This window comes from Erinaceus europaeus, chromosome 2 (assembly GCF_950295315.1).
Source record: "Erinaceus europaeus chromosome 2, mEriEur2.1, whole genome shotgun sequence".
NCBI classification, from domain to species: Eukaryota; Metazoa; Chordata; class Mammalia; order Eulipotyphla; family Erinaceidae; genus Erinaceus; species Erinaceus europaeus.
Window position 1 is genome coordinate 45,553,764 of NC_080163.1, and position 27,777 is coordinate 45,581,540.

At 47.5% G+C, this 27,777-nt stretch overlaps 6 protein-coding genes across 7 annotated transcripts in view; 3 read left to right on the top strand and 3 right to left on the bottom strand.

Annotated features, from left to right (window-relative positions):
* Positions 1-27,777, bottom strand: part of CD14 (CD14 molecule) — a 247,120-nt gene that overhangs the window by 148,471 nt on the left and 70,872 nt on the right. The window lies entirely within an intron of this gene.
* On the top strand, positions 9-2,315 carry EIF4EBP3 (eukaryotic translation initiation factor 4E binding protein 3). The gene is made up of 3 exons (XM_007517519.3): positions 9-217; positions 1,133-1,306; positions 1,424-2,315. Exons 1-3 carry the CDS (start codon positions 115-117, stop codon positions 1,450-1,452), a joined length of 306 nt encoding a protein of 101 aa, XP_007517581.1. The 5' UTR covers positions 9-114; the 3' UTR covers positions 1,453-2,315.
* On the bottom strand, positions 2,689-12,639 carry SRA1 (steroid receptor RNA activator 1). The gene is made up of 5 exons (XM_007517593.3): positions 12,487-12,639; positions 12,267-12,392; positions 4,447-4,649; positions 3,272-3,380; positions 2,689-3,116 (listed from the first exon to the last, which is right to left on the bottom strand). Exons 1-5 carry the CDS (start codon positions 12,509-12,511, stop codon positions 2,923-2,925), a joined length of 657 nt encoding a protein of 218 aa, XP_007517655.1. The 5' UTR covers positions 12,512-12,639; the 3' UTR covers positions 2,689-2,922.
* On the bottom strand, positions 13,314-20,499 carry APBB3 (amyloid beta precursor protein binding family B member 3). 2 transcript variants are annotated; one of them, XM_007517518.3, is made up of 12 exons: positions 20,105-20,497; positions 19,402-19,565; positions 19,227-19,303; positions 18,698-18,758; positions 18,447-18,593; positions 18,198-18,325; positions 17,651-17,765; positions 17,435-17,519; positions 16,859-16,942; positions 16,263-16,378; positions 15,940-16,131; positions 13,314-13,867 (listed from the first exon to the last, which is right to left on the bottom strand). In XM_007517518.3, exons 1-12 carry the CDS (start codon positions 20,151-20,153, stop codon positions 13,631-13,633), a joined length of 1,455 nt encoding a protein of 484 aa, XP_007517580.1. In that variant the 5' UTR covers positions 20,154-20,497; the 3' UTR covers positions 13,314-13,630. The 2 variants fall into 2 exon arrangements, with proteins under 2 accessions (XP_007517580.1, XP_060035311.1); XM_060179328.1 differs by lacking the exon at positions 15,940-16,131 and having other exon boundaries at positions 20,105-20,499.
* On the top strand, positions 20,670-22,713 carry SLC35A4 (solute carrier family 35 member A4). Its single transcript, XM_060179342.1, has 3 exons — positions 20,670-20,815; positions 21,834-21,932; positions 22,516-22,713. Exons 1-3 carry the CDS (start codon positions 20,801-20,803, stop codon positions 22,711-22,713), a joined length of 312 nt encoding a protein of 103 aa, XP_060035325.1. The 5' UTR covers positions 20,670-20,800.
* LOC103108562 (probable UDP-sugar transporter protein SLC35A4) lies at positions 23,126-25,004 on the top strand. The gene has a single exon (XM_007517516.3). It carries the CDS (start codon positions 23,133-23,135, stop codon positions 24,102-24,104), a length of 972 nt encoding a protein of 323 aa, XP_007517578.1. The 5' UTR covers positions 23,126-23,132; the 3' UTR covers positions 24,105-25,004.

A 27,777-nucleotide genomic window follows, 5' to 3' on the forward strand; every position in this document is an offset into this window, starting at 1 on the left:
TCCTCCTGGTATTATTGCTGCGGCTGCACGTGGTCAACTGAGTCCGCCTCAGACTCAGCCACGCTCCCGCGTCCACAGCACCAGCCACTTGCTTTTCTGCTTGCCCTGCTAGCAATGTCCACGTCCTCCAGCTGCCCGATTCCTGGGGGCAGGGACCAGCTGCCTGACTGCTACAGCACCACGCCAGGGGGCACGCTATACGCCACTACCCCGGGAGGTCAGTGGACTTTGCAGGGGGCTGGAGTCTGCAGGCTACGGAAGGGGGGATGGGGAGGTCTAGGCCTTGGGATAACTGGCAGGGCCCTTCCGCAGGCCAAAGCTAGTTGGAGCCAAAATCCCCTAGACCTTCCAACTGATGTGAAATTACCTTAAGCTTAGTTTCTAAGTGGCAATACTCGGAAGCCTTCACTGTGGTCCTGGCTCACAAACCTCTAGACTTTTCTTGGGAGGAGGAATTGAGGCCCCCAACTGAGCTGGGTAGCCTTTGTGAGCTGCTCTGCATACTTGCCAAGAGAGCTGGACCGAGCAGCTGGGGGGCAGGGACTTTAGGTATCAGACAGGTTGTTTGGTTTGGGCGAGCAGATCAGGAACTACTGGACTCTAGATCCAGGAGCTTCTGTCACATGCAGGCAGAGAGGCGGGGTAAAACTGGGTCCTGCCCTTTGAGGACACCAAGTTCCTCTAGGCTGGGCACAACTTGATAGGACTTGGGAGGGGTCAAGATAAGAACATTATGTCCCTATATTTCTTGGGGAACACAGCTTCTCCCTGCAGCATGTCAGAGCCTAGGTGGACTGACAGCCTTCACATATTATCTGACTTTCTGCTTCTGAGGCTTGAGACTAGGTCCTACATGTGAGCTCAAGCAATGAAGTCCCCAAACCAGTAGAGCTCTGCAAGAGCAGCCTTATTAATTTTCAGCTCTGAGTTTAGTGTTGCTCTTTGAACCAACACCTAATGCCCCACTTGCTTTATGGAGCTTACCCACATCTTTATGCCCAAGTCTTTTAAAGTTCCCATCCAATACACACGAGACAAGAATCCTACTCCCTAAAACAGCCCTGTGTCTGGAACCCCAGACATCTCTGTTCTCAAGCTTCCTGCCTCTTATGTAGCTTCTATTCCTTGACAGGCACCAGGATCATCTACGACCGAAAGTTCCTGCTGGAGTGCAAGAACTCACCCATTGCCCGGACACCTCCCTGCTGCCTCCCCCAGATTCCAGGAGTCACAACTCCTCCAACAGCCCCACCCTGCAGGCTGGAGGAATTGAAAGAGCAGAAGGAGACCGAGGAAGAGATACCCGGTAAGGATAGTAGGACCTAAAATAGAGTGGGGTTTGTCCCAAGGGGGGTTTCTACACCGCTGCTAAACCTGTAGCCCTCAGCCCAGCAACCAGTTTTCCTGCCTTTTCTCTCTCCAGATGATGCACAATTTGACATGGACATCTAATCCAGTGCAGATGACCCTCTGTGTGGAGATAAAGGAGTCCCTCATGCCACTGCTGCCTCCTCTTCCTGGGGTATCCAAAGGCTAAGGCTAACTGGCCTCATCTAATCTGGAAGGGAGTGACTTGTTGGTTCTGGGCCTCCTTTAGTTCTGAGGCAGCTAGACCAGAGATAGGAGTGGGCAACTTGCCAAACCCTTCACGTTACTTTTTCTTTGGTCTGTAGGCACTTCCCCCAACACCTCACCCCCACCACCCTAACCTCACCCCCACCCTCCATGCTCAAGGATTGGGTCTGGGGGGTGGAGTATGTCACCTTCTGACTACTTAGTAAACATTCGAAGAAATGTCTTGATTCTAGTGTTCTCCTCAATATTGGTCTCCCTTCTCTACCACATAGCTGAGGGCCCCAGATTGCTTCCCAGCTCCCTACTTGGCCCACTTCCAGCAGCGATTAGAGCCTGAGGCAAGCTATGGAAGCAGGTTACAAGAGCTGCCAATCCATAAACAGCAATAATCTGAGGGCTGTCCCCAATCTTTCCAGGAAGCAACCTTCTTAGATTTGAACTTCATCAGCCCTAGCCTGGACACCTATTCCAGAGCCCTATTCCAGCCCTAGCCTGGACACCTATTCCAGAGCAGTGGGGGAAGGCACTACTGCCCAGCCTAAAACTTTCTCCTGTCTTCCCCCAGGCTTTTCCTACCTCCCACCTGTAAGTACCTGCCTCTTTAATCCAGCACTGAAAACCTATACCTTTCCTTTTTATTCTCCCTGCTCTCTGACCCCTTCCACCTAGCTCTACTGTCTTCAAAGTGTCATAGGAGAATTTAGGGCTCAAAGTGAGAGGGCTGCAGCTTATTTGACAAGTAAGATAAAGAGTTATGATGCTACCCCTTACAGAAAGGGGGGGGGGGCGAAGATCATTATTCCACATTGCATTATCTGGTCTGGTTTTGTTTTGTTTTTCTCCTGCAGTCTATATAACTATATCCTAACTAGTCCCTCTTAGTACTTTCACTGGGGCAGTCTACTTTTCTTAAAATCTCTCCCTGCTGTTCAAGGTTGTATTCTCATGCTAAAATGAAACCATCCAAATTTATGGCTACTCATTCCAGCAAGAGATGTTTTTTTCAGTCTGATTTGACAGAAAGTGGCAAGTAATCTGCTTATGCTTAGAAGGTGAATAGGGAAGTCACACCAGCACATACAGTGTGATATAAGACAGATAGTTATGTCTCTCTTAACTCTGGCCCACTAATGAGGTGTTTTAATTGAAATGCAGAAATGTATATGCTGTGGGTAAACAGTGGCCTCCTTATGGGCTGGTTGAGACCTGTTTCCCAGAGTGCATCAGGCCAAGGACCCCAATGGGGCAGACAGTCTTGTAATAAGAGGAGCCAAGTGAGAAGGCCTTTCATACAAAGCATAGATGTTATGATAGGAGTCTGAGGAAGTCACAGAATTATGGCACTTGTTAGATAACTGGTACAGTCTGGTTTTCCTCAGCCATGGCCTCTTCTTCATTGGTCTCTTCTTCTGAAGAAAGAGTTCTCTTTTCCGCAATTAATCTTTTAACTCCTACCATCCACTGACTGACCTCAGTCACATGATCAACCATGAGTGAGCGGTGGATGTCATCTGCTGCATCCCAATGGTGCCTTGAAAGCTCTGAGGAGAGAGAGGCCAGTGAGTAAGCAGCCTGCAACAAGAAACATACCTCCTGCTTCCACATTCCCAGGCAATCAGAATCTCAGCACCTCTTCCAACTGAGCCAGCCGCAGCAGAATGAGAGGATAAGACTGTAAGAAATGATCCACACATACCTTGCACCAGTAGAGCCATCCGCCTCTTTACAGGCACTGATAGTTTCCCTGCAGCCCACTGTTCCTGCAGCAGAGCCAGGCGTCGGCTGATGTCATCACAGACCTGCTTCTAAGGACAGGAAGCCCCTCCAAGTCAGTGCTGCCAAGAGGGCAGGAGAAAGGCAGCACCTCCTTTCCATGGCCCAGGAACTTTACACTAAACCCTAGAGTTCTAGTTCTTGATCAAAGGGTTATAGGCCCCATTGAGAATATTATTTAAAAAAACAAAAATATGAATCTCTAGTCCAAAAATGCAGATATGACTAGAATTTTTAAATTTTGGGAGCTTCTTACCTCCTCAAAAGCTCACTCTATTGTGGTATTTTACAAATAAGGGAACTAAAGATCAAAAGGGTAAAAGTTATTATGTGACTTCAACTTTCCTTTAAGGTCCCTCAGATTCCTTGTTTCCCCTCTCCCTCCCTGAGCACAAAATCAGCAGGGTCTGTTTATTTTTGTTTTTTTCAGACCTCTTCTACTGGCTAGTCTTCAGAAATCCCATGAGCCCCCTAAAAAGTATGTTAATTTTCTGGGACATCTTTAGCTAAGGAAAGATATACAACTCAGAAAGGGCTAAGGGAAAATACATGTATGAAGCCCTGGGTTTGATTCATGCAGAAATTTTTTTTAAACCAGTGGAGGGGGTTGGGTGATGGTGCACATGGTTGCGCACATGTTATAATGCTTAAAGACTTGGGTTCAAGCCCCTAGTCCCGACCTGCAGGAGAAAAGCTTCGAGTGATAAAGCAGTGCTGCAAAGTGCCTTATCTCTTTCCCTGTCTTTCACTTCCTCTCAATTTCTGGCTGTCTCTATCCAATAAAGATAACAAAAATTTTTTTAAAAAAATCAATGAGCCAGCACTTGGATAGTGTGCCACCTTGCCAGGTGTGCAACCCAGGTACAAGCCTAGCCCTAATGCACCGAAGGCAGTTTCAGTACTGTGGTTTCTTTCCTCCCTCTTTTTTTTTTTTTTCTCTCTCTCTCTTTTTTCCCACTCCCCATCTTGTTCTATTTGAAAAAGCTGGCCCAGAGCAGTGAAACCCTGGGTCTGACCAAACCCATCTACCTTTGGGAACTATGTAACTGCTTATGACTGTTGATGGGAGCCCTCCAAACCACACCAGGACTTGCTTACCTTTGTGTGACCATGGCAGTCCTCCAAGGCCTGTTCCAAAGGTGTCAGCACATCTTCCAGCAGAGTCTCAGACTCAATGACTGGGAAATTTGTGGGCTTCACATTGGAAGCAGGACAACTCCCCATAGGTGGGGGCCTGGAAGCCATACTTGAAAGAAGTGGAGGTCCCACTGGGGAGAGCCCAGGAGAGGTTTCTGAAGGTGCTGAAAAGGTTAAAAATAGGATCAAGGAAATGTGACTTCAGTAGGTAAGAAACTCAAGTCTTCATCCCTTCTAAGGAGAGTGACTCTCTGAGACAACGCATTCACTCAAAAATGTATGTTTATACAACCTTTAGTAGGTACCAGATAGTGTGTAAGGCACCAGTGATTAAGAGTAGTGAGCCAGCTTAAATGGGGGGGGGGGGGAACTGCACACAAGAAAATTATAAAATTATGTTGTATGCTACATAATTTTAATGTTGCACACATCAGTGAGATGATAAAAAAGAACTATTACAGAAACCTACTGAGACTGACTGTTTAGGGAGGCTTTTTTTTTTCTCCCAGAGCACTGCTCAGCTCTGGCTTATGGTGGTGTGGGAGATTGAACCTGGGAATTTGGAGCCTCAGGCATGAGGGTCTCTTTGCATAACTATTATACTATCTAGGCAGGCTTTCTGAGGTAACATTTTAAAAATTATTTATTCAGGGCTGGAGAGAGAGAATAATGGTTAAGCAAAAGAGTCATATGTGTGGCTTTGAGATCTCTAGTACCACAATAAGCCACAGCTGAGAAATGCTCGATCTCTCTATCATTTAAATAAAGTTTAAATTTTAAGAAATTATTCATAGGGCATCATTCTGGCATATGGAATGCAGAGGATCAAACTCAGATCCTCAAATCTAAATAAAACATCCAACACTTTATTTGCTGCACCACCAGTTGGGCTGCTTGGCAAGTAACTTAAATCTCTGCAATGGATTCCTCATCTGTAAAATTGAGATACTATAGTAATAGCATTTATTTTACAAGGTAGCAGTGACTAAAAATACCAGGACTTGGTAGAAATCTATTGTTTTATCTTTCTACTTTAACTCACAGAAATGGTTTTATCTTAGTCTCTCAAGATCAATTTATTTATATATTTACATACATATTAAAATACTGAAGGGGCCAGGCAGTGGCGCACCTGGTTCAGTGCACACATTACAGTGTACAAAGACCCAGGTTCAAGCCTCTGGTCCCCACCTGCAGGGGGAAAACTTCATGAATGGTGAAGCAGGGCTGCAGGTGTCTCTGTCTCTCTTTCCCTCTCTATCTCCCCTTCCCCTCTCAAATTTCTTTCTGCCTCTATCCACTAATAAATAAATAAAAAGATTTTTTAAATATTAAAGGGCTGGGGTGATATAATGATTATGTAAACAACTTTCAAACCTGAGAGGCTGTGTTCCCAGGTTAATGTATGATACTTTTTTATGGGCCATAGCATCAGAAATGTCATCTAGTGTTTTGTTATTTTGGTACAAATTACTTTTCTGGTATCAATTAAAGGAGACATGAACTGGGGGATATATGTATGGAGGGGGGGCTAGATTAGTGTGTAGCAAAAAGTGCTCACAAGGGTTAGAGATAGCTCACCTAATAGGGAGCATGCCTTTGCCATATGTGAGGTACAGGTAAAAACTCCAATGTAGGGGTCGGGCGGTGCGCAGTGGGTTAAGCGCATGTGGCGCAAAGCGCAAGGACCGGTGTAAGGATCCCGGTTCGAGCCCCCGGCTCCCCACCTGCAGGGGAGTCGCTTCACAGGCGGTGAACCAGGTCTGCAGGTGTCTATCTTTCTCTCCCCCTGTCTTCCCCTCCTCTCTCCATTTCTCTCTGTCCTATCCAACAACAAATAGCATCAACAATGGCAATAATAATAACCACAACGAGGCTACAACAACAAGGGCAACAAAAGGGGGAAAAAATGGCCTCCAGGAGCGGTGGATTGATGGTGCAGGCACCAAGCCCAGCAATAACCCTGGAGGGGGAAAAAAAAAACTGCAATGTTATGTCTCTCCCTGTCTCTGAGTGGAAAGTTAGCTTGGCAGCAATGAAATCACATGTGGACAAGACCCTGACCACAGACACTACACTGCTCACAAAGTTAGAACTAATGGGGGCTAGATGGTGACACATCTAGTTGAATGCACATGCTATCATGCACAAGGACCCAGGTTCAAGCTGCCACCCCCACCTCACTTATCCCCTCTGCCCACCTGCAGTGCAAAAGCCTCACAGCAGTGAAGCAATGCTGCAGGTATCTCTCTCCACCTCTCTTAACTCCTTTCCCTCAATTTCTCTGTCTCTATTTTATTTATAAAATAAAATAAAAATAAAAACTACTACTGGCTGAAACAGTGTAGCCACAAAAAACTAAAGGAGTCATATACTAGGCAGAGGTAAGACCAGTGCCTAAGAGGCAGGGAAAGGCCTGATATAGTCAAACAGAATAGAGGCCTGTCTACCTGGAGATTGTTAACAATGAAGAAAGTATTTTGAGCTGTCACAGGAGAGATAAAGATGAGGTTCAAACCCTACCAAGGCTTTGGAGGAATTCAATTTTAAAAATAGTGAAACAGGAAACCGCCATAAGTTTATAAAAATGAATGGTAATAACTAAACTTGTTCTGGGAACAGTCAACTATCTGGGTAGGATAGTATGGGTGCCTAACCATGAGTACAACCCAGGTTCCAGTCCCAATACCACAATGGAAGCTGTGGTGCTCTGGTGTTGTCTGAAAAAGCACAGCCTTGGGGGGCATAAGGTCCTGTACAAAGGATCCCTGTTTGAACCCTTGGTTCTATGCCTGCAGGAGGGTCACTTCATAAGCAATGAAGCAAGTCTGCAGGTGTCTTTCTTTCTCCCTCTTTATCTTCCCTCCCCTCTCAATTTCTCTGTGTTACCCTACTGTCCCTCTTGCCTCATAAACCCAGTTTGCCTGCACTTGTTGGGAATAACAAAGCAATACCTTCCTGTCCCCCTACTACCTCTGACCCTGTCTCAAATCCTCATCAGTTCTACTAGGCCACCTACATCTGGGGCCTCTTCCCTTTATGCTAATAAATGAGGGCTCCCTGCTGCTCTCCAAGGCATCTTCTCAGTTCTCTGCATCCCAGCCTTTCTGCTTGCTTTCTTCCTACAAACCATTCCTCCCTTTATACTGAATTATCCTATTGATATTAGCATACAGTCTATGTATACTATCTTTTAAAAAATAAATAGGGAATCGAACGGTAGCGCAGCGGGTTAAGCGCATGTGGCGCAAAGCACAATGACCAGCATAAGGATCCCATTTCGAGCCCCCGGTTCCCCACTGCAGGGGAGTCACTTCACAGGCGGTGAAGCAGGTCTGCAGGTGTCTATCTTTCCCCTTCTCTGTCTTCCCTTCCTCTCTCCATTTCTCTCTGTCCTATCCAACAATGACGACATTAATAACAATAATAACTACAACAATAAAACGAGCAACAAAAGGGAATAAATAAATATTTAATATAAATAAATAAACTTCCCTCACCCACCCCCAGAGCTGAGGTCTTGCCTTATACAATTTTAATACCCCTGGGCTGCAATTTTTCACTCAAGTAGAGGCAGATATCACAATACTGGAGTTTCTCCAGGTACCATGGTATTCCCATGTGGTGCCAGAACTGGTACTTGGTCTGCACACACAAGAAGGACACACCCTATCGAGTAATTGTCTCTGGCTCTTGTAACAGAATTTCTTGAATGAAGTATCTACAGGCACTCTTCACAGTCTCTCCTCAGTCTATTCCAGCTGAGTTTAAGCTTTCATCACTCCAGACCTCCGTGTCAAGGTTACCAGGGACTGCAACACTGGTCAAGATTAGTGGTGCCCTTTTCTACCTTAGCACCTTTCTAGTGCCCCTCTCCCTATGGGGGTACTATTTTTTAAGTAAACACACCTTTTTTTTTTAACATTTCGTTCTTTTTAAAGAGATCTTTCTCTTTTTTTTTTAATTTTTTAATTATCTTTATTTATTGGATAGAGACAGCCAGAAAACAGGAGGGAAGGGGGTGATAGAGAGGAAGACAAACAGACACCTACAGCACTGTTCTACCACTCACAAAGCTTTCCCCCTGTAGGTGGGGACTGGGGACTCGAACCTGGGTCCTTGTACATTGTAAGGTGTGCTTAACCAGGTGCACCACCACCCAGACCTAAACTTTAATTCTTTCTTTAATAAATTTCCTTAATACACATGGAAAGAAAGAAAAAAAGACTAATGGCACTATTTCTCTAACTTGATCTCTTAGCAGCATCCATTGTATCCATATCATAATTCTACTTATTCCTAGACTAAATTTTACTTTTGACTATTTCTCAATCTCCTTTGTTAATCCCTCCTATATTCATACACTCTTTCCATAACCTTATCAAAACCATAACTTCAAGTACCTTTCAGGGAGAGGGAAACAGCTGAGCTGTTTGAGCTTAGAACTTACACCCCTGAGACTCCCATTTGTGATCCCTAGTGCTGCATATAATGGCCTAGTGCTCTAGTTTCTCACTTTTAAAAAGTTTTTATTTACCTAGGGGGCTGAGCAGTGGTACACCAGATTACACATACTACCAAGCATAATGATCCTGGTTTGAGCTTCCCCACCTGTAAGGCAAACACTTCAGGAGCAATGAAGCAGATCTGCAGGTGTCTTTCTCCCTATCTCTCCTCCCCTTCTCAATTTCTGTCCTGTCAAATAAAACAGGATGGAAGAAAAGCAGGAAAAATGGCTGCTGGGAGAGTAGATTTGTAGTGCCAGCATTGAGTCCCGTGATAACTCTAGTGGCAATAAAAATAATAGGGGGCTGGGCAGTAGCACACTGGTTAAGCACACATAGTGCAAAGTACACAGACCAGTGCAGGGATCCTGGTTTGAGCCCCTGGCTCCCCACCTGTAGGAGGGTCACTTCACAAGCGGTGTAGCAGGTCTGCAGGTGTCTTATCTTTCCCTCCCCCGTCTTCTCTCTCTGTTTCTCTCTGTCCTATCCAACAGCAATGGAAAAAAGATGGCAGCCAGAAGCAGTGGATTGTGGTGCAGGCACTTAGTCCCTGTGATAACCTTGGAGGCAAAATAATAAATTAAGATTTTATTTATAAATGACTGAAATAGAGAACCTTAGCATTACTCTGCCAGGGTTCAAATTTTGGACTTCATGCTTGAGAGTCTAATGCTTTACACTCCTGGACTGCTTCTCTCAATTCTCTATCATACAATTTTTTTTCTTTCCTTTTTTTTTTAACCAGAATACTGCATAGCTTTGGTGGTGCAAGTGGTTGAAACTGATACCTTAGAGCTTCAAGCATATAAGTCTTTTGTGTAACTATTATGCTATCTCTTCATCCATAAAATTAAAATTTTGACAAAAAACCACCCAAATGGCTACTTGATTCTCAGATTCTAATCTACATCTCTTGCACAATACCAGCTCAAATTTAGTAAGAAAAACTTGCTTTGTGGCATGATTATGTAAAAGACTCATGCTTGAGGCCCTGTGAAGTCCCAGGTTCAATATAAGTCAGAGCAGTGTAGTACTCCATTAAAAAATAAAAACTTGGGGGCCAGACAGTAGCGCAGTGGGGTAAGCGTACATGGTGCAAAGCGCAAGGACTGGCTTAAGGACCGGTTCGAGCCCCTCACTCCCCACCTGCAGGGGGGTTGCTTCACAAGAAATGAAGCAGGTCTGCAGGTGTCTATCTTTCCCCCTCTTCCCGCCTCTCTTGATTTCTCTCTGTCCTATCCAACAACAATGACAACAATAATAATAAGGGCAACAAAAGAGAAACTATGGCCTCCAGGAGCAGTGGATTCAGTGCAGCCACCAAGTCCCAGCAATAACCCTAGAGGCAAAAATAAAAACTTAGGGGCCAGGCAGTAGTGCAGCACAGTGGTTTAAGTGCACATGGCCCGAAGCATAAGGATGGGCTTAAGGATCCTGGTTCGAGCCCCTGGCTCCCCACCTACAACGGGGTTACTTCACAAGCGGTGAAGCAGGTCTGCAGGTGTCTTTCTCTTCCCTCCTTTGTCTTCCCCTCCTCTCTCCATTTCTCTCTGTCCTAACAACAGTAATAACAGTAACATGGGCAACAAAAATGGCCTCTAGAAGCAATGGATACATGGTGCAGGCACTGAGCCCCAGCAATAACCCTGGAGGGGAAAATAATAAAAAATAAAAACTGGGGGGGGGGGGTCTGACTAGTGGAGCAGCCAGTTAAGCACACAGTAATAGTACTAAGTGCGAGGACCCTTGCAAGAATCCAGGTTCAAGCCCCTGGTTCCCCACCTGTAGGAGGGTTGCTTCACAAGCAGCAAAGCAGGTCTGCAGATGTCTTCTCTCCCTCTCTTAATCTGCCCCACGTCTCTCAATTTCTCTCTATCCTATCAAGTAAATGACGAAAGAAAGAAAAAAGGCCACTAGGAGCCATGAGTTGGTAGTGAGTGTTAGCACCCAGCCCCAGCCATAATCTTGAAGGCAAAAAATAGACAGAAACTTGGCTCTTCCCCTCCCACCAAAACTTCAGTTGCTGTCTTTTAATATTACTGAAAAATGCCAGCCAGGTCTTCAAGGAAAAAATGTAAGTTACACTGATTTATGCTTTAGGGAAAGATGGCCTTATTCTACTTTAAACTTTCCAATGGCTGCCAGCACTACAAATGCCTTACCTGGGCCCCTCTCTACATTGTAGCTCTTAAGCCTGGTGTTCTCACCAATAGGTATTCCTCCAGTGTCTGTATTTGCCAAACTTGTTCTCATTGCAGTACCTTTGTACCAACTTCCCAGGGCCTGGAATGCTCTTCTCTGAACTATTAATGCCTAGCTATTGTCCTTAAGACTTAAGCTTGGAAAAAACAAAAAATTTTCAGCTGGGGATAGGGAACTGATGGCATAATGGTTATAAAGAGACTCATGCCAAGGTCTTAGGTTTAATCCCCTTATACTGCTATAAACCAGAACTGAACAGTGCTGTTGGAAAAAAAAAAAAAGGATTTCAACTTAAATGCTATCCCTTCAGATAGCCAACTCAATTGCCTACTTTCTCACATGGCAGTGTCATTATTTCACTGCACATCCCTTACTAGTATTTCAAGGGTCCATTTCCAGATCTGGAGTATGAACTTAAGTGCTGTTCACTGCTAACTCGCCCTCAAACTACCTGGTTCGTTGTAGGTTCTTAGAAGACAATACTAATATCACGTTAAGTCTAAGATGTTTGCTATACAGCCACGTGAAGCTATAGGAATGGGCATATGGATATATCACAGTGTAGTTCTGGGATGAGATCCAGGTTGGAAACAAAGAAAAAAAATTTTTTAATTTTTTAAAATATTTTTTATTTATTCCCTTTTGTTGCCCTTGTTGTTTTATTGTTGTAGTTATTATTGTTGTCATTGTTGTTGGATAGGACAGAGAGAAATGGAGAGGGGAGGGGGAAGACAGAGAGAGGGAGAGAAAAACACCTGCAGACCTGTTTCACCGCTTGTGAAGCGACTCCCCTGCAGGTGGGGAGCCAGGACTTGAACCAGGATCCTTACGCGGGTCCTTGTGCTTAGCGCCACCTGCGCTTAACCCACTGCGCTACAGCCCGACTCCCAGAAAAAAAGTTTTTAACTATGTTAAACACTGTAGTTACTTGTAAATGCTGTGCCATAAACCCCTCCGGAGCGCCAGCCTTTCCAAAGGAAGTCCTCAATGAACAGAAAGGGAGGGGACCTTGTGACCGACTGCTCCCTAGCACCGCCCATTCTCGCCGGCTCCGCGCACAGGGTCCCCACGCACCTCTGGGGGATCCATCCTGCGGGGCCGCGACCCGCTTGGTGAGCGGCGTACGCTTGGATCCGCCAGCCTGCGTCTGCAGCCCGTAAGAGAACTGCGGCGGGTCGTTCCAGCCGCGCTCCTTGTTGCCTGCGGAGGTGAGGGGAAGGGAGTCCGTGACTGGGGGGCGGGGGGGCCTCTCACCCAGTGAAATAACCGCCCCCAGGCCTCCCGCCGAGCTCACCCGGCTTCACGTACAGCTCCGCCATCTCCGCTTCCGCATAGCCAGCGGGGCAACACGTCACTTCCGGGGCGGTGGCGCCCGGAGTGGGCTGGGCCGAATGTTCAGAGCTACCAGCAGCTGCCCGGGGAAGCTCTGCGACAATCGTCGCTGATAGTGCATCGAGCCTGCTTTCCAGGAGGCGGCGCTCTAGACGCTAGTCCCCTCTCTCCAGGCCTTACAGTTGTTCTCCAGCGCAAGTTTATGGCACCAGAAGGTTCTGCCCTTACCCTTACTGCTCTGTGATCTAGCCGGTATCATCTCACCGCCACTGCCCTGCATGTTTTATGTTCTCAACTCGGTTAGTAGTAGTTACAGTCCTTCAGTACTCAGACACCTAAACTATCACCTGAGTTCCTATAACCCAGCAGTTTCCTACTTGTAGTTATTGTTTTACTTGACTTGATCTGCCCCCACAGTCTCAGAGGGTGGGGCCCCGGGGCTGGCAAAATAGCTCACTTGGATAGTGCACAGCTTTGCCATGTACCTGACCCAGGTTCAAGCATGGACCCCACTGCATTGAAGGAAGCTTTGGTGCTGCGGTCTCTTTCTCTTTACCTCTATCTTTTAAAAATCACATATATATATATATAGTGGGGTCCCTATTTTTCCCCTGACATGTTTACATCCATGGTGCCCAGCAAAGACAAGACATTAGAATATTTATTGAATGAATGTCAGATTTCCATCACACCCATGCCCTTATGTGACATTGGCACCAAGCATGGCCATGGACACTCCACATAAGTTAATGCCCAACCCTATCCCAGGTCAAATATACTGACACCCAGTGAGGTCACTGAGGGATTTTTATTTGTACTGATTTAGCTATAAAGTGTTGCTGAGGTAGAGCCAAATGTCCAGGGCTTGAAAGAGGCAAGGGACAGAGGAGCCCAGGGGTAGGACAGCCAGGGACCTAGTTGTGGTACAGGGCCTCTCAATCATCCATATAAACAATTAATAAATTGGGCAATAAATAGAGAGTAGGTAAGGGTCTGAAGGGCAGGTAAAGAAGGCTCCAAAGAGCAAGAGGCTGCAGGCCCCTGGTAAAAGGAGGGGTCGAGCTGGGCCTGGACCCACAGCCTCCTTCCCATCCTCCAGGATCAATTTAGGGCATATGGAGCAAAGAATGTTTCAGCCGGAAGGCATCAAGAAAAGAGAAGATGCCCCGCTTTCGAGGGGCTGCCCCTGCACTCCCAACCCCTCCTTTGAGAAGGGAGAGAGACGGGGGTCCACCTGCGGAGTCCATGGAGCTGGTTCGCTTGAGCCGCAGGCGGGCACAAGCCTGGGCACCCCAGGCCTTGCCTCGAGTTGCAGAGGCCACAAGACACTTCTGGTATTGGACCTAGGGAGAAGGGGAATGTGAGGATACAGTTCCCTTGCCCCTGGACTATTTGAAAGCTTCTGCAGGAAGGCTTCTGCTGATGTAAAGCTAGTCTACCACATCTGGACCTCCACCAGATAACCAGGGAGCTCAGTGACAAAACATAAAACTCGACATTTCCTAAGCATTTAAGGATGGCTAGATAGTACTATGTGCTGTGTTTCAACTACTTTATCCAGAGTTATCATCCCCAGCTGTTATCTCTATTTTGCAAAAGAGAAAATTGAGACTCACAAGGACCATATGACTTTTCCAAAGTGACCTAGCCAGAAATTAGCAGAACTCTGATTCACACCTGGTTTTACTTATAGATCCTGAGCTCTAAACTGCACCTTATCATGATGCTGTCTTCCATCTCTCACTAGGATGGAGTGTCCCCTGGAACAGTGGATCCCCTAACCAAAGGAATGCTTTACAACCCAAACCATTACCAATGTAACTGCCCAAATAATCTCCCACTTGAACTCAACAGCTCTAAAATGTTGTGTCTTCCATATCATTTATCCATGCAATAGCTTAAGTGGTCTCCTCAACTCAACAAACTTAACTGCAAGGTCCTCTTCAAGTCTCTTCAATGGCTCAAAGTGCATTAAGACAAAATTAATTTATCATCCTGACCTATAAATTTTTCCATAATCTAGCATTCTTCCTGCCTGTCATCTTTGCACTCTGGATAAACTAGTTAATGTCTGATACTCTGTCCCTTAATATCTTTCACCTTTATAGCTGTGGTTCCCTGTACTTGCCATACCTTCTCTCCCACTGCCCTTCGTCTGGCAAAACTTCCATAGATCTTGAAATCGTGAGTGTTCTCTTTGTTTGAGCAACCTTTCTGAACCCCAGAAAAGACTGTCTCTGTCATCATGTGATGTACAGTTTCTTTCTGGTCTGTTTCTGCTATGACATAGTGTGCTATGAGGGCAAGGGCTATACTCTCTAGACAACTGAACTCCCAAGGTATCTTTGTACCTTATTTATTTAGTAAATGTGTAAAATGTGCAAACAGTGTGATCATATCACACTTAAATTCTCAGAGGACAGGAAATAGCCTAAATGAGACAAACAGGATTTAAAAATGCCAATACTAAAGGCACATCCCTACCAAATTCTAGCTAAGTGGAAATTTCTGAGTTAAATCTTCTGATATTAAGAAAACAACTAGAAATCACATGTAATGTTCTGACCTCTAAGTGTCAGCAACTAATTAAAGTGTATTAACAATTCCATGGGGGGGGTGCACCAGGTGGTGGTGCACCTAGTTAAGTGTGCACATTACAGTGCTCAAGGATACAGGTTCAAGTCCCTGGCCCCCACCTGCAGGGAGAAAGCTTCACAAGTGGTGAAGCAGTGCTGCAGGTGTCTCTCTGTCTCATTTCTTCTCTATCTCCCCCTTCCCTCTCAATTTCTGTCTCAATTTAGGTGTCTCAATCCAACAAGTAAATAAAGATAATTTAAAAAATTTTAATTGTATGGGAACCAAATAAAGTACTAATGAACCATAGTCAGCCCCCAAATTACTGGATGTGCTTTCTAGAGGTGCAATCCTAAACTTCAATCACCAGTAAAAAGAAGCTGCAGGGCCTGGTAAAATAGCTCAGTTGGATAATACTCCTTTGCCATCCTTATGATCCAGGTACAAGCCTGGCCCTCTCTGGATTGGATGAAGCTTCACTTCTGTGGTCTCTTTATTTATCTATATCTCTTTATTATTTTTAAAAATTATCTTCATTTACTTATTGGATAGAGGCAGCCAGAAATTGAGAGGCAGAGGGGGAGAGATACCTGCAGCACTGCTTCACCTCCCCTTGCAGGTGGAGACTGGGGGTTTGAACCCAGTCTGTAACATGTATGCTCAACCAGGTGCACCACCACCTAGCCCCTCTATCTCTATATCTGAAAAAAATCAACCCAGAGTGGTGAAGGCGCCCCACCCCACCCCTGTAATAAATAAATAAGTAAATAGATAGATGAATGAACGAATAAAATGAAAAGCTGCAGGGCAACCCCACCATCCATCCCCACACCTAACTCACCATACACGCAGCCTGCACAGCTTCGGAAAGTCTCCCTGCATGGGGCTGGCACCAGAAAGCTGCACACTGGAAGCTCTGACGGCCCAGGTCAGCAATGAGGCCAAAAGTGTGCGGGTCACGGCCAACACCAATAAAGGTCACAAGGCGCACAGGACACTGCCACAGTGGCTCCTCCTCTGCACCAGCCTCTGCCTGCCCACACCAGGCCTGGTCACTATAGGGCCAGGCACTGGCTGGACCCCGCTGAGCTCTTCCAGCAGTCAGCAGTAAGCCTCAGTATCCCTGCCCACCCTTCAACAGCCCCAGATGCCACCTCCTGGTACCTGAATGGGATGTGCAGTCATGAGAGAGTCAGACACACTGAGCATGGTGGGCACCCATGTATCCTGATCCCCCCTGGTGGTGAGGGTACCAATAGCCTCATTCAGCATGTCCATGCCTGGAGGAACACATCCAATAAGATTTCTCCCTGATGTTAAGAAATAAGGGATCTACAGGGAATGCCTAGGCTTTCTTACGAACCTGAGGTTCAGAGACAAGGGAAGAGAACAGCTGGGTAGTTCCTAGCCCTGCCCCAGTTCCCTTTTTTTTCCCCCATTGGGGGATTATTGGTTTACATTAAATAACGTTATTGGTACATGTGTAAAATTTCTCAGTTTTCTGTAAAACAATCTCACCCCCAGCCTAGGTTCTCCTCCACCATTATGCACTAGGACCTAAAAGTGCCCCCCCCATTTTTTTAAAGATTTATTTATTTAGGAGAAAAACAGAGCATCATTCTGGTACATCCGATGCCAGGGATCAGTCATGGGACCTCATGCTTTTAGGTCCACAGCTTTAGCCACTGTGCCACTTCCCAGGATGCCCCAAGCTCCCTCTTGCTTTGTGCACCCACCCCTTCCACCTAATCAGTCCTCACCCATGGCTTTGATGACAGGCAGGGTCCCCATGTACAGCGCCTCATACTTCTGCGCAGCCTGGCTCACTGCATCCAGCAGTTCCCCTGAAATACACATATCGTGTTGGCCTGGGCACCCTTGGTGACCCCTTCTCCCACCCCTCTGAAAGCTGGAGCAAATAGAAGAAAGGCCATGCATACTCCTCCAAGTCAAGGCTTGCGGTCCCTAGGGCTAGGCTACCTTAAAAGTCTCCTATCTCGGGGCTGGGTGGTGGCACACCTGGTTGAGCGCACACGTTACAATGCACAAGGACCCAGGTTCAAGCCCTCAGTCCTCACCTGCATGGGGAAAGCTTCATAAGTGGTGAAGCAGGACTGCAGATGACTCTCTGTCTCTCACCCTCTCTATCTCCTCATTCCCTCTTGATTTCTGGCTATCTCTATCCAATAAAAAATAAAGATGATAATAATAAAAAAAAAAATTTTTTTTTAAAGTCTCCTATCTCCAGGGAGTTACCAAATAAACAGGCCATGCCCCAGAACCCATCTTCCACCCAGGTGGTTTGTTGTTGCGATGTAGCACCTCCCTCCCCATACCTTGCCGTGGCAGGTCTTCAGGGGAGATGGGGTCTAGGGAGCAGCAAGGAGAGTCACCACTCACTCCCACTCTCTCAGACAAGATCTGAAACACAATGTAGTTAGCGTGAGGCACAAGTGAGGGAGGGAACCAACAAACACCACCCTGTCCAACCACCTCAGGAGCTTCAAATCTACTTCTTAATCCAAATTCACTGACCCACTCTTGGCCCTTACCTGGGCACAGAGCCCATGTAGAGCACTGGCAATGGCCTTGGCAGGGACGTCACATCGGAACACATGGCACTTAAGCATACAGCTGTCTTTGTCACCCGCCACAAAAGCGAAGTCCCTATTAGAGCCAGAGATGAGGCAGTGGCAGGAGCAAAGATGGGACAGGGTAGAGGCTCGGTAGGAACAGGGGCCTATAGTACCCACAGAAGACTGAAAAGTCAGGCAAGGGCAGTGTTAGGGATGGGACAGAGAGGTCAGGGCTGGGAATCAGGGCTCATGACTGTGACTCACCTATCACTATTCCAGAAGCATGTGGAAGCACAGGAGAGAATCAGAGCAGCCTCTCAGGCTCTCCCCCATTCGTCCCTGCTGAGTTGGGCCCACCCTCCCCAACCAGGGTTGGACCAGGCAGGGGAGGCAGAGCTTGGGTCCATGTCAGAGGATCTGTGTCCAGGGGTTCAAGTACAGGGCATCAAAATCAGTGGGGATCAGAGTCTGCAGCAGGGGAAGGGGGAACAACTCTCACTTTCAGGGGTACAGGGATCCTCACCGGCCCTTGGAGCTGCCCACACCCCATACACGGATGTGTACCAAAGGCTGGCAGTGGATCAAACTGTGGTCCAGGGGATTCACCAAGCTCATGGCGTCTTTCTTCAGGATCATCAACATGTTCTGGCCCTGCCAAGAACAGGTCAGCCCAGGCTCAGATAAGGGTGGCTGCCAAGGGGAAGAGCCAATTCAGGGTGAGACTCCTCTGCTGGGCCCTGGGCTGAACCTACTGAAGAGCCAGATAGCTCACCTCACCCCAGGCACCATCTGGGGGCTGGCTGCTGCTTCGGGTCTGAGCCAACTGCTGAATGCAGTTATTGACCGCAATACTGCTTTTGCCAGGTACCAGGTCCTCTTCGGGTACCTCCACCCAGCCCAGAGATCGTACTGCAAAGCACTGGTAGGGTTGGAGGAAAGGGCAGGGAAGCCTGAGTGAACAGAGGTGAAACTATGTGGGAGGTGCCATTAGTTCCACACATGTACCCATGCCCAAGTCATTACCTTAGTCCCTGGCTCCATGTTCTGTATGGTAGATTCCTCACCAAACCAGGAGAGAGAGTTACTGGAACAGAGTAGAACTGGTAAGAGGAACATCCTTCCTACAGAAGGGACACTGATGAGGTTCAGGGTACATGATAGACATGAGATATGGAATAAGACCCAAAATACAGTACCCCAAATAAAAAGCTAGAGCAGGACAGTACCCAGGAAAAACAAAATGTGGATCAGAGTCCAAAATCAGAAGAAATCCTAGCACATAGGATAGGAAACTCCATGGACAGAGCCCAGGACAACAGGGTTTAAAACAGGATAGGTTGGTCCAGAAAAGAACATTTAGTAAAAACAGTGCTTGGAACATGGGACAAAACAAAATACAGAGTAAAAAATATGGAATAGAGTCAAGATGAAATAACACAGCCCAAAACATGGAACAGATTCCAGAACTCCAGATGGAAATGACTGTAAACCCAGCTTTAACGTTGAGTGTGTGGAACTCTAAGCCTTTCGTTTTGCCTGTCCTCTCCCTTACCTTCGATCCAGTGAGCTCTCCAGGCTAGAGAAGGATCTCCCTTTGGGGGGCCGAAGTCCCCAAATCCTCTCTGTCCTCTGGGAAAGGGGGAGTGAAAGGGGAGGGTAAATCATCTTATTAGCATGGGTTTATCCATACATGGGTATATTTAGGCCCCCTCCTCACCTGCACCTACCGTGTCTGGGTGTTCTGCATCTCCTGGTTCCCAGGTTGGGCGCTGCCACTGGGTGCTACCACTGCGTACATGCCAATAATAAGTACCGGCAGCATCGCGAATCTTCCTCCAGCCAGGGGGCAGGCCTGGCTCGCCCTCCAAATTCTGGTCCCCCCACAAGTCATCTACAGCAGTACAGGACAGGAAAAGGAATACTGTGTTAGAAAAGAGGAGCATATTCATGAGTTAAAAGTAACACTGTCACTGTCGGTTCAAGCCCTGGCTCCCCACCTGCAGGGGAGTCGCTTCACGAGCAGTGAAGCAGGTCTGCAGGTGTCTATCTTTCTCTCTCCCTCTCTGTCTTCCCCCTCTTCTCTCCATTTCTCTCTGTCCTATCCAACAACGACGACAACAATAATAATAACTACAACAATAAAACAAGGGCAACAAAAGGGAATAACTAAATAAATATTTTTTAAAAAGGGGGGGTAACACTGTAACCCTCTTGTCAGTCCCAAAGTGACCAACCATGACTGGAGATCCAGTCTGTTGGTTCAGACTCCCAGTCTTTGATTTTGCCGTGCAGCCATTGGCTACATTGGTCCCCCAAGGTCCTCAGCCGGAGCCTCCCCCACCTCCCTGTCACTGACCCTCGAAGCAGCCTTTCAGGCTCCCTCGACCTCCCTCAACTCCCAGTCCACCCATCGCGCCCCTCCGTGCACACCATCGCAGTTGACCAGAATGATGGCCAGCATATAATCCTTGCCCAGCATAGCCCCAGTCGTGTCCCCGCCGGCCTCTGCCGGCCTGCACTCTCAGCCCAGCTCGACCTCAGGAGCTACTGCGCCCAGAAGCCCGGGCTCTCTGCGCCCGAGTCTGCAGGGACAGCTAGCGCTGCACAAATACGGGGCGCGGCAGAGACCAGGAGGTCTCCGGGACGCAAAAGGACTGGCCTTAGTTAGCAGCACTGCCAGCCAATGGGCGGTGCGTGTAAACTGGTATCTGGGTTGCCGAGTAGGATCGCGTTTCCGAGACTAGGTGGGAGGGAAGCGCAGTGACGCCAGAGAACTTGCTGACATCAGCGCGCAGCTATGACCTCAACAGTGGCACTAAGCGGACCAGGAGAACGTGCGCCGTGCGTACTCGCGCACACGAGTGAGCTCATCGCGTACAATTCGTTCACGCGCGCGCACACACACACACACACACACACACACACACGGAAACGCGCCGCAAGGGGTCACGTGGGAGTATCTATAGAGTGGGTTTCTCTGCCAGGGAAGTACCTCACCGTTTCAAAGGAAAAAAAAAAAAAAAAACAGCCCGCCCCGGAAGTTATCTCCGCCCTCAGTAAAGATGGCTGTAGCAGTTATCGCGAGGGAGGCGGGGCTGCGCCTGCGCGACAAGTTCGGAGGGGAAGATGGCGGATGACAAGGTGAGTGTAAGCGGGAGTGGTCTGCGAACTGTGGCGGGAAGAGGATCTTCACATTTGGTTAGTCCTGAGGAAAAGTTGATACTGGGACAATTTACACATCTGTGTGTTTCTTTGTTTTCTCTGTGAGAAGACTTTTGCTTCTGTTGATTGAACTGACAGTGGGGAGTGGAGCGAGGCAAAGGGTGCCGGGCTTCCCAGGTGACCTCTTCTGTGACCACCAAGATCCCTAATTACTCCTGTGCATCTGAACACCTTCACTCGGACACACTTCTCTGCCTCCTTACACCGAAAATTCCTTCCCTGAGACATGAAAGTCCAGAGACCTTCACACTTTCATTCATACATCATTCCCTTGTTCACACACTCAATTTCATACATCCATGAGATTAAATAAAAAATTAAAAAATCAGTTAATTTACTCACTCATACCTGCATACAGCCATCCTTCCCACCTTGAACTCCCATACCAGTGCAGCCAGGAACATTTTCAGTTCGTTTCTTGGGTGGGGGAAAGGGAGAAAGAATCCCAAGCAGAAGTTAGATTTGCTGCTAAATTGTCCGTAGACCTTCTTCAGGTCATAACTCCCATTGGTCTGGGAGTTAAGCTCCACCTCCACACTTAGGAGGAGAAATGGCCAGTCCTTGTGTTAGGCCTCAGAACAGAGCACACAAGACAGACTGGTCACCGCTTTTAAGTAGCACATAGTCGAGTCAGAGTTTTCTGACAGACTTCACTGAAAGTCTTTTACCTGTTCTACCACTCCTACACACTGATCGCTATATAAAATTTCTGTAGAGTTGTTGTAAGTTACTGATGCTGTCAGACTCAGACTTGCCCTCCCTAGCTAGCCACCTGTGAGCCTGCATTGTTCACTGCCTTCCTATACCAATGTTATCTCAGGAAGCTTGTTTACAGGAAGACTCCCCATCCCTGTCCCATGCTGCCCAGCCTCTGGTAGACTCCAGCAAAGGATAGGGCTGGCTCACTGTGCTGAAACCAATCTCTCCCTTGTTCTAGGATTCTCTGCCTAAGCTTAAGGACCTGGCATTTCTCAAGAACCAGTTGGAGCACCTACAGCGACGTGTGGAAGGCGAAGTCAGCAGTGGTGTTGGCCAGGTAGAGCTGCACATAGTGCCCCCTATCCCTTTGTGCCTCCTTCAGTATGTTTTGAACGTTGGTAGGGATTAAGCAGATTTTCATGAGGCCATGTTTTCTGTGACCCCAAGGAAAGCTTCCCACAGAAAATGGCACTTAAACAAGCATCTTAAATAGGAATTCCTCAGGTGAACAGGAGAGGAGTGGACATTCCAGGCAGATGTAACAGCATATGCAAAACCTTGTGATGGGAAGTAGCATGATGAACATGATGTGAAAGGAGTTCATATTGGCAGCAGTCATGGGCCACATGCTAGGAAATGAGTATTAAAAAAAAAAAAAAAAAAAAAAGCAGGGAACTGACTCCTCCAGAACATCTGAATTTATGTCACTAGAGTTCTATAATGGAGTCTTTGGGGCCTAAGGTTCTGAGATAATGTGTGATCAGGAATTCTAGGTTCCTTTTCTGCCTGTAGAACCTTGAAACCTTTAGATCAACTACCATCACTTTCCAGGGTGAGGAAGATGCTCAAAGACTAACATGAGTAATTCCTGGGGAGAAAAGAGAGCCTGACTGAGTGTCGCCCTGCATTTTCTTCCACAGGATGGCTCCTTGCTGTCTTCCCCATTCCTTAAAGGCTTCCTGGCCGGCTATGTGGTAGCCAAACTGAGGGCCTCGGCAGTGTTGGGCTTTGTTGTGGGCACCTGCACTGGCATCTATGCAGCTCAGTCATATAACGTGCCCAACGTGGAGAAGACATTGAGGGACTACCTGCGATCAGTGCGCAAAGGACCTGACTAGCTCTGGGTCCCATGAGGGAATCAGGATGATCAGCTGCGGCCTGCAGATGGAAGCCTTTCAACCACCAATGCCAAATTTGGCTTCCCTGGCTGTAGTCCATTTGCTCTCTCCAACATCCCCACCACCTTGCTTCTTTTGCAGAAGGACGACAGTGGCTGCTCAGCCAGCATCCTGAAAAAACCTTCCTTCGCTAACCCATGGGACTGGCTCCAAGGCTGGCTTCTAGGGCCACTAAGCCCATTTCCAGTCCTGACTATTGAGTTTGCAGCTAACTCTGAACCTCAGTATTCTCTTTGGCAATGTACCACGGCTCCTTCCACCTGGGAGCTGGTTCCATAACTTGATTTTCCAGTACAAACTTTTTACATCTCTGCTGTTCCCTTGCCAGCTGCACAGACCACCCAGTGTCTGGTGTGGGTATGAGCATAGAGGACGGGGGTGTGCCAGGCCTGGGCCGTCCCAGGCAGGCCTGTTGGATCCTGATGCTACTCCTGTCCACTATCATGTATGGTGCCCATGCTCCATTGCTGGCACTATGCCACGTGGATGGCCGAGTGCCCTTCAGGCCCTCCTCAGCTGTGCTGCTGACTGAGTTGACCAAGTTGTTGCTGTGTGCCTTCTCCCTGCTGGTGGGCTGGCAGTCATGGCCTCGGGGATCCCCTCCCTGGCGCCAGGCTGCCCCCTTTGCAGTATCAGCCCTGCTCTATGGCGCCAACAACAACTTGGTGATCTATCTTCAGCGTTACATGGATCCCAGCACCTACCAGGTGCTGAGCAATCTAAAGATTGGTAGCACAGCCATGTTCTACTGCCTATGCCTCCGACATCATCTGTCTGCACGCCAAGGTTTAGCACTGCTGCTACTGATGGCAGCAGGGGCCTGCTATGCAACTGGCGGCCTCCAGGACCCTAGGGATGCCCTTCCTGGACCCCCTTCAGCAGCTGCTGCAAACCCCATGCCCCTGCATATCACTCCACTGGGACTGCTGCTTCTGGTCCTGTACTGTCTCATCTCAGGCTTGTCATCTGTGTACACAGAGCTGCTCATGAAGCGACAGCGACTGCCCTTGGCACTTCAGAACCTCTTCCTTTACACTTTTGGTGTGCTCTTGAACTTAGGTTTGCATGTTAGTGCTGGCACAGGCCCAGGCCTCCTGGAAGGTTTCTCAGGATGGGCAGCACTCGTAGTGTTGAGCCAGGCAGTGAATGGACTACTCATGTCAGCTGTCATGAAGCACGGCAGCAGCATCACACGCCTCTTCGTTGTGTCCTGCTCACTGGTGGTCAATGCCATGCTCTCAGCAGCCCTGCTGCGGTTACAGCTCACAGCTGCCTTCTTCCTGGCTACACTGCTCATTGGCCTGGCTGTGCACCTCTACTATGGCAACTGATAGCTCCTGACCCTGCAGATTGGGCACCACCATCAGATCCCCATCCCTGACACCCCACCCCCCTCAGCAGTCCTATAACAAGTGCCTTGGGAGAACAGCTGGGGAAGTGACAGCAACCATGTTCCTCTCTGGAGTTGGCTGAATGAAGGGGTACCTCTGGGAGACTTGAAGAGTAGGTTAGACAAAAACTTAACTCTTTCACATTCTTCCAGACTGAGGAATTAGGAGAGTGATAATACCTTGACCTGGAAATGACCCCATCCTTGATGGAGGAGACTATCATCCTACATGAATGTACAGTAGTGTGAACTGAGGTGTGGGAATAGTTGGAATTCCTGTGGTCACCCCCCAGCAGACTCACCAACTTGCAACTTGGTTCTGGCTGCTGCTGCCAACTGCGGTGCATGACTTCCTCTAAGAGAACCCCACCATTATTCTGGAAAGCCCAGTTGCCACAGATTATTTGCCCTCACCCAGGCCACTCTTCCATGCCCCTTCTCCCCCTAGCCCCAGCAGCACCTGGAGTTAGTGTTCCTGCTCCCTCCACAATGTTGCTCTCCACACCCAGCCCTTGTTCTGGAAACCCCAGAGAGGGCTAGGGCTTGACTCATCTCAGGGAATGTTGCCCCTGGGTTCTGACTTAAGCCTGCACTCTTTACTTTCCTGCTCACCCCCAGGGCCTTCTGAAAGCCCACTACCCTCCTCTGAGGCTCTTAGGAGGTTCATCCTGACTCTGGGTCCTGCCCCTGCCTATAGTGTCCCAACTCCCAGCAGCCTAGGGAAGCTCTACAAAGAGTGACCTGGGACCAGGTACAGAGAAACATGTACAGTTCAATCAGTGTCTCTAACTGTGTGAACAATAAGGTCTTAATAAAGTATTCTGGGGTTCCTACACCCAAACATTGTCCCGTGTGTTATGTTGAGAGCATAATTTCATTCTTTTGATGAATATCTTAAACCTGGATTATAAAATAAAAAAAATTTTTTCGGTAGTTATTGGTAGTGTATCTTTTTTTTTTTCTCCTTTTTGCGGCTGAGAGTTGCATGATTTCACTGCTTTCAGGCTGCCTTTTCATTCAGAGAGGGAGAGGCTTCATAGATTGGAGTTCTTGTTCAATAACACCTCCCAGGTGGTGGTGGTCAAAGCTGGGCCTTGTGCATGACAAGGTAGGCGCCCTACTCAGTGAGCTATATCTCTGACCTCAGCAATAGATACAAATTTTGATTGCTTCATGCTCAATTCTCTGTTACAGAGTTCTTAAAATTTGTCTGAAGCACAAAACTTGAACCCAGGCAAATTTAGAGAAAGTGTTAGAAATAGTGCTGGGCCTGGAAGGACCAACTTTAGGCTAGAGAACTCTGCAGAGTTTGATTCACAGTTCCCTCACAGATGTGCTGGTCATGGCCAGAATATTATCAGGCCTGTTCTCGAGGCAGAATACCTGGCAAGCCTGTTTAAAAAATGGGGGGGGGGGGGGAGTCGGGCAGTAGCACAGCAGATTAAGCGCACGTGGCACAAAGCACAAGGACCAGCTTAAGGACCCGGGTTAAAGCCCCCGGCTCCCCACCTGCAGAGGAGTCGCTTCACAGGCGGTGAAGCAGGTCTACAGGTGTCTATCTTTCTCTCCCCCCTCTCTGTTCTATCCAACAACGACATCAGTAACAACAATAACTACAACAGTAATAATTTTAAAAGGACAACAAAAGGGAAAACAAATATTTTTAAAATATATATATATATATAGGGATATAGCATAGTGGTTATGTAGAAAGACCTTCATGCCTGAGGCACCAAAAGTTCCAGCTTCAATCCCCAATAGCACTACCATAAGCCAGAGTTGAGTACTGCTTTGGTTAAGAAAAGACCTGTTGGGAGTCGGGCGGTAGCGCAGCGGGTTAAGCGCATGTGGCATGAAGCGCAAGGGCCAGCGTAAGGATCCCAGTTCAAGTCCCCAGCCGGCTCCCCACCTGCAGGGGAGTTGCTTCACAGGCGGTGAAGCAGGTCTGTAGGTGTCTATCTTTCTCTCCCCCTTTCTGTCTTCCCCCTCCTTTCTCCATTTCTCTCTGCCCTATTCAACAACATCAATAACAACAACAACTACAACAACAATAAAAAAACAAGGGCAACAAAAAGGAAAATAAGTTAAAAAAAAAACATCTGTTAAAGCAGAATCTTAGTGAGTAGAGAATCTGTTGGTATGTGTATTTTGCCTGAGAAGGGGATATGCACATACATAAGATCACTACTCCCAGGCCAACTTTTTTGTTGTTGATAACTGCACAACATCAACTTTTTTTTTTTTTTTTGCTTTATTCGACAAGAGATGGGAAAGAGAGAAAGAGAAGCACTACAGTACTGCTCCAACACTTGAGGCCTCCCTCCTGCAGTCACTCCCATATACTGACCTGGGGCTCAAACCCAGGGCCTTACAGTAAGGTGTGTACTCTACCAGGTGAGTCACCTACTGGCCCCAACAACTGTTTTATTCTGCTGCCAGAATTTTCACTGGAGCTTCATTGCTGCATGAATGATGGAGAGGGTTGTGGTCCCCTACTATCTGAAAATAAGGGAAAAAAGGAAGAAAAAAAAAAGAAAAAGGAGGGAGAGAGAAAGGAAAGGGAAAAAAGAAAAAGTTGGCCTGCGGGCTAGGATATTGCTTCCCTGGTAGAGCACATTCCTGAGCCACGAGTTACCGTATAGGAGCACCATGCAAAGGAGAGGCTTACAGGAGGTAGAGCCGCATTGTGGTCTTCATTCCTGCATGCTCACCATGAGCTCCAAAGCACTGTGGCCTCTCACCCTCTATCTAAACAAGTCTGCCAGGAGCTGTGGAAATCGTGCAGGAATGAAGCCCTAGTAGAGTGTGCCTGTGTGCTAAGCTCTACACAGCTCTTGGCAGACTTGTAAGCCTCCCCTTTGCATAGTCGTCCTATATGATAACCAGTGGCTCAGACCCAGGTCCTTACACAAGAATGTGCTCTATCAGGGAAGCAATATCCTAGCCCACAGGCCAACTTTTTCTTTTTTCCTTTCCTTTCCTTTCCTTTCCTTTCCTTTCCTTTCCTTTCCTTTCCTTTCTCCCTCTTTTTCTTCCTTTCTTCCTTTCTTTCTTTCTTTCTTTCTTTCTTTCTTTCTTTCTTTCTTTCTTTCTTTCTTTCAGATAGTAGGAGACCACAACCCTCTCCACCATTCATGGAACTTCCTCTGGTGGTGTGGTTGGTGCAAGTGATACTGGGACTCGAGATGTAGAGCCTAGCACACAGGCACAACTCTACTAGGTGAGGGACCTTCTGGCTCCTTCTTGTCCTTTATAAAGTTTTTTTTTTTTCTTCACCAGAGCACTGCTCAGCTCTAGCTATTGGTGGTGCCAGTTATCAAATCTGGAGCCCCTCATAGCTGCACTATCACCCCAGCTCCCCCCCACACACCTTTTTTTTTTATTGCTACCAGGGCTACTGCTGGGGCTTGGTATTGACACTATGAATCCATAGCAGCCATTTCCCATCTTTTTTCCTTTCTATTTAACATGACAAAGAAATTGAGAGGGGAGAGGAGATAGATATCTGCAGACTTGCTTCAGTATTTGCAAAGCATCCCCCCTGCAGATGGAAAGCAGGGCTTGAACCCAGGTCCTTTGCTTGGTGATATGAACACTTAACCAGGTATGCCACT

What these genes read in the sequence shown, in the direction of transcription:
- APBB3 (XM_007517518.3), bottom strand. Translation starts at nt 20,153, where the DNA reads ATGCTGGGCAAGGATTATATGCTGGCCATCATTCTGGTCAACTGCGAT. An exon ending in ATGCAGAACACCCAGACACG is followed by an intron (nt 19,304 to 19,401) that starts GTAGGTGCAGGT and finishes CCCCTTTCCCAG; the next exon opens with AGGACAGAGAGGATTTGGGG. An exon ending in TGACTGCACATCCCATTCAG is followed by an intron (nt 16,132 to 16,262) that starts GTACCAGGAGGT and finishes TGGTGTGGGCAG; the next exon opens with GCAGAGGCTGGTGCAGAGGA.
- LOC103108562 (XM_007517516.3), top strand. Translation starts at nt 23,133, where the DNA reads ATGAGCATAGAGGACGGGGGTGTGCCAGGCCTGGGCCGTCCCAGGCAG.
- SRA1 (XM_007517593.3), bottom strand. Translation starts at nt 12,511, where the DNA reads ATGGCGGAGCTGTACGTGAAGCCGG. An exon ending in GCAGGATGGATCCCCCAGAG is followed by an intron (nt 4,650 to 12,266) that starts GTGCGTGGGGAC and finishes TAACCTTTTCAG; the next exon opens with CACCTTCAGAAACCTCTCCT. An exon ending in GATGGCTCTACTGGTGCAAG is followed by an intron (nt 3,117 to 3,271) that starts GTATGTGTGGAT and finishes CTCTCTCCTCAG; the next exon opens with AGCTTTCAAGGCACCATTGG.
- EIF4EBP3 (XM_007517519.3), top strand. Translation starts at nt 115, where the DNA reads ATGTCCACGTCCTCCAGCTGCCCGATTCCTGGGGGCAGGGACCAGCTG. An exon ending in ATACGCCACTACCCCGGGAG is followed by an intron (nt 218 to 1,132) that starts GTCAGTGGACTT and finishes ATTCCTTGACAG; the next exon opens with GCACCAGGATCATCTACGAC. An exon ending in GACCGAGGAAGAGATACCCG is followed by an intron (nt 1,307 to 1,423) that starts GTAAGGATAGTA and finishes TTCTCTCTCCAG; the next exon opens with ATGATGCACAATTTGACATG.
- SLC35A4 (XM_060179342.1), top strand. An exon ending in TCAGCAGTGGTGTTGGCCAG is followed by an intron (nt 21,933 to 22,515) that starts GTAGAGCTGCAC and finishes TTTCTTCCACAG; the next exon opens with GATGGCTCCTTGCTGTCTTC.